Below are 12,864 nucleotides of genomic sequence, written 5' to 3' on the forward strand. Positions count from 1 at the left end.
CAACTTTCCTATGAGCTTAGCACCACAAATGAGCTCTCTGGGCCAGCACAGGTACAGGGCTGCAGCAGGAAGGAAAGAGGAGGAAACCACCCCACTTAATGGCAGCAAACTGCTAACTTGCTTCAGCTGCCTTATCTAACTGACCCTACCGGTAACATGGGAAGCCATTGATGAGGTTAACGAGCTAGGGTTTGTTACGTTTTAGGTCCTTGTGCTGTATGCAGCCTGCCATGAGAGTGCAGCTATTTCATTTGGATTAACTACTTAGAAGACAGAGAAGCATAATGTGTTCTTAGTGCGGGTTTTAAGTGGCTGGAAACTTTACAGAACAAGAGAGCAAGAGATAAATTTGCCATTCCTGAGGATTCACTTTTCCAAGACACTCGGTATTTGGACACAAAATGAAAACCCCACAAAATACTGTGTTTCTTGTATTCAAATAACCATAGCAACTATAAAGACAGATGATCTACACCAACTTCCCAGAACCCCTCTCTGGCTGTAACTAGACTGCCAAATGCTTTATCACACTAATAGGTGAGGGAGAGGTGAAGCTTTTAATGCCACTAGTCAAAATCAATTTTGGTTTTGCTATTCTACGTTCACAGATCTCTGTTACACCTACCTACTGCTGGCATTTCCCGCAACAAAAACATTACTGAGAAGAACAGTAAACCCTGGTGTGACCAGAAAGTTGCTTTTTTGCTTCTTCTTTTTTTTTTTTAATAAAACAGAGAAGAGAAAATAAATGTTTGGGGGGAGGGTTTTGCATGATATTGAATACAAATTAAAATGAGTTAGAAATAATAAGCCCCAGTCAACTCCCCTGGAACATAAAAAAAAATGTGAAGCCAAATTCTTTCAGGTGAGTTTTCAAAACTGCAGCAATCCACCCTTTAAATAATCTTTCAGTCTACGAAGTAGCACAAATTAGAAAGGAAAAAAAAAAACCTGACAAAGATAACACTGCAACCTCAGCACGGTATCTCCACTTTTACTGGAATGCAGAGACTTGCAAGCTCAGCCCAGAAATGTGCTGTAATAGAAGGACCTGCAGATTATTTCGAACCATTACTTCATACCCAGCCACGGATTACATGCCAGAACGCTTCAGCCAATTTGGAGCTCAAACAATGTGGCCACCGTGCAGTTGCAGAAGTCTACAGTCTTCTGCACGAGTCCACTAAAGTCTTCAAAGCTACATCACCTGCTTCACTGACAACTGAAAATACTGTGTAATGAATAGAGACACTGCTTGCCAAAAACATCATTAAAAATCGGTTATTTAATGTCGGTTTTCCCTATGCTGCCTCAGTTATGCCCTGGAATGCAATCCAGAGAAATCCGAACAACAGCCACCAGCTTCACAGACAGAAAGGAGCAGCAGCAAAAATCAGAGCTGAAATGTATCTATCTTTTCAACAGTCCAGCTAAGGCAGTCGTATTTTACAGTCATTTTCTCAAATACCCGTGACTCTATAACTGCAATATTCTGCATAAACAGAAGCAGCGGGAAATGCTACAATTTCTCTTTTGGCTAAGTGCTGGTCTATCCTTCTTAATGTAAGGAAATACCTTAAACGATTAAAAAACTCCAATACTTCCCAGAACTCTTCCAGCGTCTCATCTGCCATAGCCATCTCCCAACCTCCTCTACATTAAAGAAGTGCCAAAACATCACAGTGGAGCTCACAGATGTGAGCTAAAGGAAAGAGAAAGAGGCTGAAAATACAGAAAGCGGGTGCCTATCCATGGTTCTTAAACTTACTGGACTGGTACATCCCCTTTTGCCCTCAAAACCAATCACCAACCGTAAATCTTTTCACTTTGCCTTGTAGTGCTTTAAAAACCAGTGTATATGTACATGTACTGGTTTATATAAACACACGTGCATCGGCACATTGGCTTCTTGTTATGATTCCCAGGGTCGGAGTTAGGTTAAGGATGAAGCCTCTGCTCCTTACCTAGGTATGTAATGTCCAAGGAGTTTCTGAACAAGCCTGATACTTTCACAGGTGACATAAGGATGAGGCAGGAAAGCCTCCTCAGTCACCTTCCCTGGAGCTCGTTGATGGCTGTTTCTCTCAATCTAAAGGCCAGAGGAACAACAAGCTGAATTGCTTTATTAAACCTGATATGCTGCTGCACCGCATGTAGTTAAAGCAATGGAGGGAGGAGTGTGAAGAAGGAAAGAGGGGAAGAGGCACAGCCCAGTAGCCCCACCTTCAATCAGTTAAAACACAACCCCGCCAAGCTTCGCCTGCTGAGAACTTGTACAGAACACTACGGAGCCCCGAGCAAAAAGCTTACAGAAAGCGGCCTTGATAAAAACAAATATGGGAAAGAAAATCCTTGAGCTGCTGCCCCCTCTCTTTATTAGCTTAGTTATTCTGAAACTCATAAATTCAAACCTCTCTCCTACTCCGTGTTGCGCTGCGGTTGTGCAGAACCGACAGCGAGCAAACAGCAATAGATCATCTCCGCTACCAGCAGCGCCGCAGCGTCAGCCTGAGCAGCGCACCGACGTCCAGCGAACGCTCGGTTCCTACGGGCGGGTGGGCTTCTCTCAGGTCATCTAAAGATTATTCTCATCTCTCTGCCATTAGTAACTGCACACGGTGGCAAACGAAATCCATGCGGAGGAGGGAAGTCCAGAGAGTCTACAGCTCAACCCCTTCCTGCGAGCACAAAATTTCAGCAGCTGCCATCTTATTAACTGCTGCGGATTTTAAAAGGCCTTTTCTCTTCGCCCCTGTGAAACTGGGTTTCAAGCACACAAAAAGCAGGAGCAGTCTGTGCTGACTTCTGGGCTACGAATGCCGCGAAACCGAAGTGTGTGAAGGAGAGGCAGAAGAGTGCTCGAAGTTACACGAGTTGGTGATTCACCATCTTAGACAAACTGGGAAAAGAAATACTCCAAATTGCAAAGACACCCACCCCCACCCCCCCCGCCCGCCAAACTCCAACTGAACGTACAAGCACGTTGCTTATCTGAACAGCCTGTGAGTTCCCAGAGTGAAAACTGATTAGGGGTTCATACCTTCAGTCCGAGATCGTACCTCACATTTCAATTCACGAAACAATACAGTTGAAGGGTTCTGGTCAGCAGTTCCTGGCTGCCAGACCTGTCCTTAATCCTCTGCTAATCCAAGCACATCTCTCACATGAATTACACATATTGGAGTAATACACAACCAAATGTCACATACATGCAAGTGTCTGAATGAAAACTGAACTCCGAGTCCCTTCCCACTTACAGCTTTTCCTGTTTCAGTGCCTGTATTCAGGCACGGAATCATCTGTGCTGACACCAGGTGTTACTTAGCTCAGGGAAAATGTATGTTACTATGTGAGTATGTTTTCACTAACAGGTCCCAGATGTTTATCCCGGGATAAGGGTGAAGTTTCACAAGAGGATTAGGGTGTTGTAAGACTGTGCTGCCCACGGGAGGGACAGTCAAACAAGCCATGGATCTGATCCAGCTGCAAACTAACCTAGAAGGAAGAAATGGGTCTGTCCTCCCGACCTGTTTGGTGAACCATCTGGCCACAGAGGTACATGAGCAAGGGCTACCATTAGCAAAGGGAAGCAGCAAGAAGATATGGCCACTGACAACAGCACGGAAGACGAGACTTCCTCAGTGGCGGTAGCTCAGGTTTACACCAGCTTAAGCCACTTGTGAAGCGTTAAGCTTTAGGTCAAGTTACTGTAAATTTAGGTTAACCTAAATGCACCCAATTGTCCTAACACAATCACATGTGAGTATTTTTGGCTCTGCGTTAGCAGAATGGGTTTTGGACATGTTCCAGCCAAAGATGTTCTTCCTGAACGTGACAATGCCTAGAACTTCACTGCAGGACTTGCAACACGTGCTGTTTGGTCAAACTGAAGCTCAGATTTCACTGATGGGCTACGGTATGTCAAAATACAACTTGCCCTGCTCCAGCTATGGCTCACAGCAACCCAACACACTGCCTTTTAAAGGGACACACTTTCTCTCACAGCATACCAAGGTCACCAGAGGCAAATGGTGCTGGAACTGAAGAGTTTCTCCATCCCTTTCAGCCTGATAAGCTAAAACCTTTTATGCTAACTAGCTGCAAAAGGAGGTCAACACAAAACTCCCTTGTCCTAAAGGACAGCAATCACACAGAAGCATCAAGGGTGACTCCATAAGAAAAGGAGAAACAAAATGGGAGAGGCTGCGGAATAAGACAGACAGTGATCCACCCTTATAGGAAGAGCAAAATAAAAAGGGTTTCAGGATGACTCCTTCTGTAACGCATATGAAAGACAAGGAGCATTGTTGGCCTGCGACTTAATTCTGGTATCATCCCAGTTTTGCATTTACTACTGACTTTACTCCAGTGTGAGCAAGATCAGACATAGCTTATTAACCGAAGAGATGCTTAATCCTACTTACTCATCAGGCATGAGTAAGGGCTGCAGTATTTGACCTCTTGTGGAAAATAAACATCTGAAAAAATCACCTTTCTTTTCCGTCTTTACAATGCTGGAGGAAAAGGCATTTTCCACCATGTAGCTTGCGAACTCCCCAGCACCTGAGCAGCAAGCTGAACGGCTCCTCGCAAAAGCTGACATGCAAAAGAGCACAAGCAATGCGCACAGGTTTATGAGCATATGCACAGGTGCACATTAAGCATGGCAGGTGTAAGCTCTGCAATCTGCCCACAAGACTGGCAGCATTCTTGGGCGCTCAGTTTCATTAATGACATTCCCCATGAATCCCTAAAGCAAATCCAAAGCCACGCTTTCGCTCGGGATACCTTGTGCAACAGAAAAGGGGAGACTGAGGTGGGGGAGCCCACTGCTTTTCTGTGGTGGGCCGTGTGCCAACAAGGAAAAGATATAACCAGATTTCTGTCCTTCCAAACACGGCACCCAAGCTGAAAGGACTGGCCAGCCCATCTCCCTTCCCGCGGTAGAAGGGCAGCGTGGTCCTTAACTTCCACGAGGCAGCGCGTTAGCCCAGAACGGGTAGAAGGCAGTGTTGGAAAATGCTGTGTTTGCCAGCCCTGCTTTCTCCTACTGGCATGGCACCCTTTGGCGGGGGAACAGAACAGATGACCTAATAGGTCATTTTGACTTCAGCCACTAATTTCTGTGATCTAAATAACATTTCATGTTTACGGTGTTTGAAAGTTAGCATTTCCTAAGGACGGGTGTTAGGGTCAGTAATGGTCAGTACGACAGCAGCTACCAAACCCACGGTGAGGCTAAACAAGAAAAGTCTCAAACAGCTTTTAAAACAAGAAGTAGCAGCTCCAAATGCTTTATGCTTCACAGTAGAGCTTAGATGCAAATAAATGTGCATTAGAAGGTCAATACAGTAATTGCAGGTGTGGTGTTTCGTTGGACAGAAGAATGACCAAAACTGCACAATACAGCCAGCAGTGTCAGGGATAAGAAAAAGAGGTGATGTAACTGTCAGTATTCATTATATACTTGACTATTTCTTATAGACATGGGTGTTTATTTTATACTAAATACACGTTATTTATTCCATGTATAATGCATGCATGTGTACCTACGCACGCAGACAGTATCTCTGAACCATACACAATAACATGGATGCAGAGGCAGAAGACTCTTGCACTTAAAGGAGGAAACAAGAAGGCATATTAGGTCACAAAGAACCAAAGAACTGAAATAATGTGTTGATATTTCCTGGAACCAGTCCCAAGATGAGCTGCAGAGTTTTGGATGGGCTGCAAACTTTCCCAATACTTCCTTTGAAAACCAAGCTGGTACAGCATTCTAATAATCCAACTCAAAGACATGGAAAACATCTTTGTCTTTTGCCAGGTTGAACTGAGGGAGGATCTAAAAAAAAAAAAAAAAAAAAAAAGAAAAAGGTCCTCCCAGACATTTATAAACAATTTTAATTTTTGTGCATGTCCCAGTCAGTGCCTGTATAGGAACAAGTCTGATCCCCACCGTCCTCCTCAAGTAGCAGGGGCTGAAATAGTTATAAATCCAGATATATCAAAATTCAGCAAGTGAAAACTGTGCCTATAACAAGACAGAGTAGATCAGCAGTTCATGAAATGCAGCCAAGCCTGTGCTCCTACATCCTTTCTTGAAAAAAGACTCCCATTGATAACTGCTTGTCAGTTGACATAGAGTCCTAAACACTGGAAAATGCATAATCCTTTTCATGAACTCAGGGAGCGAGGGTGTAAGATGTGGGGGTGGCGACATGGGGCACTGTACAGACTGGGTGGCTCGCGCTCCAACAAAAATCAGAGTGCACGTCTTTTGACAATCGTCTTCTAAAGATGTTGTTTAACCCCATTTGCCAACAGGCACCTCAGTACCCGTGGCAGCACCAGCTTCTGGGAGGGTTTGTTGGGTGACCGGCTGCCTCAGCATCTCTCAGTTCGGAGAAGGACATGCGGACACACACACTGATAATACCTCCCTTTGATTTGCCCAGATGGAGAAAGAAAAAAAGACTTAAACCCAGTATTTCTTGCTGCCATCACGGTATTTGCTGTCATTGAATCCTCACTGCATCATTTCCAAACTGTGTGGTTTAATAATCCGAGGGAAGAATTTAATAGTGATTTTGCATGAAGAGTAAAGCAGTAGTAGATCCGCACCATAGTTCTGCTGTAAAACTCTCAGCTGGAGTTTTACCAGACAATAAAAGGGAGGAAACCTCAAAATGTAGTTCACTGTTTTCTCAGGGCAAAAGAAAACGTGAAATACAGTTGAACTGTTTGGTAAATAAAACTCCTGACGCACATAAACACTGAAACTTACCCAACTGCTCTGACTGCTAGAAACCAAGAAGTTTCTTTTTCTCCTCCTGTGCTTATTATAAAAAGCATAAATGTCTCCAAGAAAACACTTTTCCGCTGCTTTAAAAGGAGCGATTTCTCAGGTTTTAAGTGTCACTTAGATGCACCCCTGAATGTCTCCTAACGTCCTTAAGCACTCGGCAAAAATAACGATTAGTGAAACAAAGTACATAATGTGCCTACATTTTTTGCAACTTTGGTGTACACATTATTAAAGAAACAGTTGATGAGTAAGGGTTGGTTTTTTTTTCAATTTAGTGTTAGAATCCCTCTTTTTAAGATGAAACCACGGTGCAGATCGAGTACACTTAAACAGCACGAAGGAAGCAGCGCCGGTGCATGTCACAGCCGAGCTACCCCTCGAGTAGGCTACTCCTCCAGGGTCACAACCAGCCACAGATTAGTGAGACCTCTAACTGCGTTTCCTCCTTTTGTTACTTTGTTTCCCCAACTTTCACATCATAGCCCAGCTTCGTGTATCTGTCCCAGCTCTTCCAAGGGAAGGCCAACAAGCAAGCTACCTAGAACTAAAAACATCCCGGCCTTGAGTGATTGGCGTGGGCTTTGGGAAGAAGGGGAAAGGGCAGCCCCGCCACTAGCCAGGGCCTGGAAGCACAGGAGCTGTTCTGGAGCTGGATGCATGCAGTGTCTCCCTAGGGAGAAGAAATCCTGAGGTCTCTCGAGCCTCCGGCCCCTTTCCTGCAGCTCGTGGAAATGACACGGGACGTGAGAAGGGATCTGAGGACAGCCCGTCCCCGCTCATGGCATGTGATGAGTTACTGGCCGCGGAGTAGGTGGGAGCCAAGGCAAGGTACGGCGCTAAGGGTGTATTTAGCAGCCTCCGTCCTGCGGAAAGGCGCGAGAAGGAAGAAACATGGTTGTGCCTCGCTGGTAACACCAGGAAAGCAACGACATGTCAGTGAGGTTTTTCTGCTTCCTGTTTGCGAAGCAACATACACCCCCCCCTCCCTACCCCCGCTGCTTTGTATGGCTCCTGCCGGCGCTCCCTCCTCTCCCTGCCGCCGAGGGAGGCGTCCCGCTCTCCCCGCCTCCCGCCTGGCCTGGCCGGGAGATGTACCGGGCTGCCGGGGCTGCTCTCCGGCTGGCAGGAGGCAGGACCCGCGCTCGGCTTCTTAGCGGCGGGGCGGGAGGTGGGGGCCGCGCTCCGCGCCGAGCTTTTGTTTGCCGCTGGCGAAGCCATCCCCACCTCCTCGTCCCCCGTGACGAAGCGGGGCCGGGGTCAGACAAAGCGCCCGGTAGGACGGCGAGGGGCAGAGGGGAGAGGTGCTGCCCGCGGGACTGCGCCGCGTCGCGCAGGGGAGGAGCCGGCAGGCACCGAGCCGGCAGCACGGCCGGGGGAGGATAAACACAGATCTCGCTCCCTGCTTTTACATGGGGGTGAGGGGGGGGTTAAAGAGCCGCCGCCGGGACGGCCGCGTCCCCGCTGCTTTGTCACGGAGGACACCCCCCTCCTCCCTCCCCCGCTACCGCCCCACGCAGGGGCCGGCGGCAGCTGCCGCCCCGCTGGACCCTCCCGCACCGCCGCGCCGCCCCGCGCAGCAGGGGAGGGCGAGAGGGAGGGACGTGCGAGGCTTGTAAACCACACGCTGCCATCGCACCTCCCCTCCTTCCTTCCCTCCCTCCCTCCCTCCTCCCCGCCGGTCTCCACCGCCCATTGTGCGCCCGGCAGACGGCGAAGACCCAGCGGCCCCGTGCCCGCCCCCCCTCCCGAGCTCCGGGCACCCCCGCCCCAGCACGGCGCGGCCCGGGGCGGAGGGACGCGTCAGGACACACACGCGTTTCCCCTGCGGCTGGGTCGCCCGCTTGCCCCCGCCGCCCGAGACAAACACGCCGAGCCGCCGCCACCCCACCAGAACGACCGGCGGCCGCGACCTGCTATAAATAAGGCTCAGACGGAGCGCGGGGCCCGGCTCCCCCCGCACCTCCTTTTATTATTCATCATCGGTGCAGCCTGGGAGTGGGAAACTCCGCTTCCTACTCGCCGCTACGCTCCTGCCGGCTCAGCCCCCGCCCCCTTCTCCCTCCCCCCTCCCCCCGCTCCACGCTAAGCTCCTTAAAACCCAAGGAAACTTTGGGAAGCGATTCAGCTCGAGCTGCTGCTCGCGTGGGGAGCCGGGCTCCTGGCACGCCGGGGCAGCCCGGGCGAGAAACATGCCCAACTTTTTCCTCCTGCCGTCGCTCCAGCCTGCGGAGCCGACTTCCACCTTCCTCCACGGCGGGATCTCAGGCGGTAGCCCAGCAAAGGCGCACGGCCGCCTCACCGCACGCCCTCCGCGCGGAAAAAAGCCGTCGCGAAACACACACACACAAAACCCTGCTCGGGCTTTCGGCTGCCCGCGGAGCTCGCTCGGCACCGCTCCTTCCCTCTTCCCCCGGGGCAACTCTTCCCTTATGAGAGGGACGGGGGAAAAAGTTTGTCCGCTCCCCCCCCACCACCTACACACACACACACCCCCCTCTGCCCGTGAGAAGTTGCGAAAGCCACCCGGCAGCCCCCCGCTCGCCCAGCCTGACCGCGGCCCTGCCACCGCCAAAGTTGAGCAGAGCCCCGTCCCCCTCCGGAAAACGACGGGGGCGACCTCCAGCTCATCCCGGCGAGATACTCGGAGCGGACAGCGACCCCCCCGGCCCGCATCCCCTTACCATGATCAGAGTGTGGTTCCTCTGCTCCGCCGTGGCAGGCTCGGCATCTTGCTGCTGTTTGTTCTGATGCTGCTGCTTGGTGCCGCCGCCGCCGGTGCCCGTTTTCTTGGCCCTCTGCTCCAGGGTCCGCTGGTAGAGGCTCACCGTGTCCCTGCGCTCCAGCTCCAGCTGCTCCGCCTGGGCTTGCTGGTACCTGCTCTCGCAGTTGACATGGTGCCGCCGGCAGCCCTCGATGCGCTGCCTCAGCCGCTCCACCACGGTGCTGTGCTTGGGAATGCCGCCGCCGCTATTAGCGTTATTGTTACCGGGAGCCGCGGCAGGAGGACCGTGGGGAGTGCTGTTAACCCCGATACCGGCACCGCCAGCCCCGCTGAGGCTGCTGTTCAGGTTATTGTTGATGCAGATACTGCTGCCATTCGCGGCGGCAGCGGGGGCTGCAAAATCCCCCATCCTCTTCCCCGTGCACACTATTTTGGAAGAACTTTTTATCCTACCCTTCACACACACACAGTCTCCGCCGGGGTCCTGATGGGATACTTTTTAGAGAACGGGGGGGGGGTTGGGGGGGGAGGGGGCACCACCATGTATCAGGGAAACAGCGATCCCAAGCAAATGTTTCTCTTTCCCCCAGCCAATCCCTCTCGAGAAGCTCCAAAACATTAAAAAGAGAGGGTGGGGGGAGGGAAATAAAAGAGAAGGTGCTAAAAGGTTATCACCAGCAACACAGCCAACAAACACCAAAGAAAAAAAAAAAAAGAAAAAGAGAAAAAAAAAAGCACAACAAACTAAGCAGCAGCAATTCGGGTAGCAAACTCCAGGAGATATCAGAGCAGTTCCTTTCCTCCTCTTTCTTTTTTATAATCCATTATTTCAAAATAGATTCCGTGAGATTTCCGGAGGTTTTGCCAAAAGCCTTCTCTCCCCATGTATAAAGAGCAACACACGCGCCCCTCGGCATGCACACACATCCACATCCACACCCGTCCACACGCACGTTCGCACACACACATCCAAGCACACGCCGGGCACACACGGCACACTCACTCGCACTCCCCGGCATCAAAAGACAGGCAGAGCTGCTTTCTTATTGTATTTTCCTTCTAGAAAAAAGTTTTGGTGTTTATGCCGCACCGAGTTCGCAAAGTACTTTGGCTGCTCAGTTGCATTTCAACAGGAACCTAAATAGCAAATCCTCGGGCTGGGGGAAGTAAACACATGAACAATCCGGGCCGAGCTGGAAAAACAACAACATCAAAAAAAAAAGAAAAAAGAAAAAAAAAAGAAAGAAAAAGAAAAAAAAAAGAAGTAGAGCTCTGAAGTCTTTGCAAAACGCCGAGCTGATACAGCCTAACGCTTTGCTCTGCTTTGCTTGCTGCTGCTCCTCCTGCCACCATCACAATGATCAAATGCTCTCCTCCTCCACCTCCTCCTCCTCCATGCCAGCGGAGTGATATCAGGACAGGAGCGCTCAGTAAACACCGCAGCAGCAGCAGCAGCAGCTCCTCCAGGCCGTGAGGCAGACCCGGGGACAAGGTGCAAAACCCGGCACGGACGTCGCCCAGCAGGAGCGGACATGGCGCGTCTCCCCCACACACACTTCCAGCGCCCGCCGCGGCGATCGCGGCCCGGCAGTGGCGCGGGGATCCCGCGGGCGCGGCGGCGCGGAGGGGCAGGGGGGGGGTGGGGGGTCCGCCACCTGCCTCCCCCGGGGCGCCCCGCGGCCTCCCGCTGCGCGCCGGGGCTCGCCGTGCCGTGCCGCGCCGCGCTCGGCGCAGGCGGCCGCCTTACCGGCCGGTAGACGGGGCGGACGCGGCGCCGGGCCCGGCGGTTGCTGCGCGCTGTGCCGGAGCTCGGCGCTGCGGCGGGCACCCGGAGGCGGCGGATGGAGGGAGGGATTGGAGGGGGGTGTGTGTGTGTGTGGAGGGGGGGGGGGGGCGTAACGGCGCCTGTCCTGAGCCCCGACGCTCGGGAGGCAGCGGGGGAAGGAGGGGGAAGTGCCCGGATCCCGCGGGCGATCAGCGGGAGGCAGCGCCGGGAGCAGCCGGCCGGGAGCAGCCGGCCGGGGCCCCGCACCCGGCAGCAGGCTGCACCCCGCGCCGGAGCGGCGTGTGCCGCGTTTCCCTTCTGTGTAAACTGTTGCATAATGAATGCAAACAGAGCGCGGAGCCCTGTGCCTCCCAGACACGGGGCTGAACTTTCTATTTTAAACAACAGAAGAAACATGACACGTTGGGCAGGAACATTTTTCCAAGCGAGCGGCGGCTGCCTCCATATAGAGCGCGGGTGATTAATGCATCCAGAATAACATCCCGGGAAACCTAGTTTTAAACCATTCTGCAGACAAAAGCTGTGGCACGCACCGTTTTAATTGACTGGCATTTTCTAACCTGCGCTATGAGCTCTGCACTTCCAATTATTATTTCCTTTAAATACACCTATATAAACCAGAATTATCTCTGAGAGACACCCTTGCTCTCTAACGTGCAGCTGGAAATACAGAAAATTGGGAACTCATACATTAGTCATGAGATCTGATTTAAACCATCTTCATTTCTGCCATTGCAGATTAGCATAGGATACTATTTCTAAGCTACTGACAGTGGTAAAGAGCTGTCTTTGTCTTCTTTAACTGCTCAGCAGTATGAAATTGGGGGTTAATTGCATTCCTGTTCCAACAATCCCTGACGACGTTGAGATGCAAAATAAGAGTGGACAAAGAAAATGAGTATTTAGTACCTTCCCTGCGTGGGGGCAGACCAGCACGTCTCCTCCCCCCTCCCAAAACTTTTGTCCAGTATTACCAATTTGCCATCTGAAGCGAAGCTCCTCACTGTTCCTCCTCATCCCCGATGGCTACTTTATCACAAAACAAACAGGGGAAAATGACAGCTCTGCTCAGAAGCAGCGGGGGGAAAAGGGGGGGGGGGGGGGGGGGATGAGGAGGGAACTGCAAATCCCGCGTCATTTACAAAGATCGGTATCTATGTTAATTTGGAGCCGGGGACGGTGGTGTAAGCTCTTCAGTAACTGTTCCCTCTGACTTCACAACGCTAGTATTTGGTTGTATAAGGATATTTGAGAAAAGATCGAATGTAAGAATCGGGGGAGGGAGGGACAGGGGGACTTTCGTGTTTGCCTTTTTTTTCTTTTTCATTTTTATTGTTTGCTTTTTCAGTGAAATGAAAAGTGTCAGCAGGCCAGAAACAAACAGCTGTGAACCGGGTTTAACTTAGCGAAGTACTTTTTGGGCTCCTCCGCAGTGCCCCCTGCAGCCCGGCAGCTTGGGTGCCGGCAGCCTGACTCACAAGGATGCGCAGACCCGAGGAGCACTGTCGTCCGCAACGAGCTAGAAACTTTTCTCCTACCCCCGGGGTA

At 51.2% G+C, this 12,864-nt stretch overlaps 1 protein-coding gene across 1 annotated transcript in view; it reads right to left on the minus strand.

The window, feature by feature from the left end:
* Nucleotides 1-10,063, minus strand: part of MAML3 (mastermind like transcriptional coactivator 3) — a gene marked incomplete at its 3' end in the record, with an annotated part of 243,888 nt that extends 233,825 nt beyond the window's left edge. Inside the window, exon 1 of the mRNA XM_084263456.1 lies at nt 9,490-10,063. Within this exon, the coding sequence (XP_084119582.1) occupies nt 9,490-9,939 (450 nt within the window). The 5' untranslated portion in view covers nt 9,940-10,063. The remainder of the gene's footprint in view (nt 1-9,489) is intronic.
* Nucleotides 10,064-12,864: the final 2,801 nt, after the last annotated feature.

This window comes from Gallinula chloropus (genome assembly GCF_964237585.1).
Source record: "Gallinula chloropus genome assembly, chromosome: 4".
Taxonomy (NCBI): domain Eukaryota; kingdom Metazoa; phylum Chordata; class Aves; order Gruiformes; family Rallidae; genus Gallinula; species Gallinula chloropus.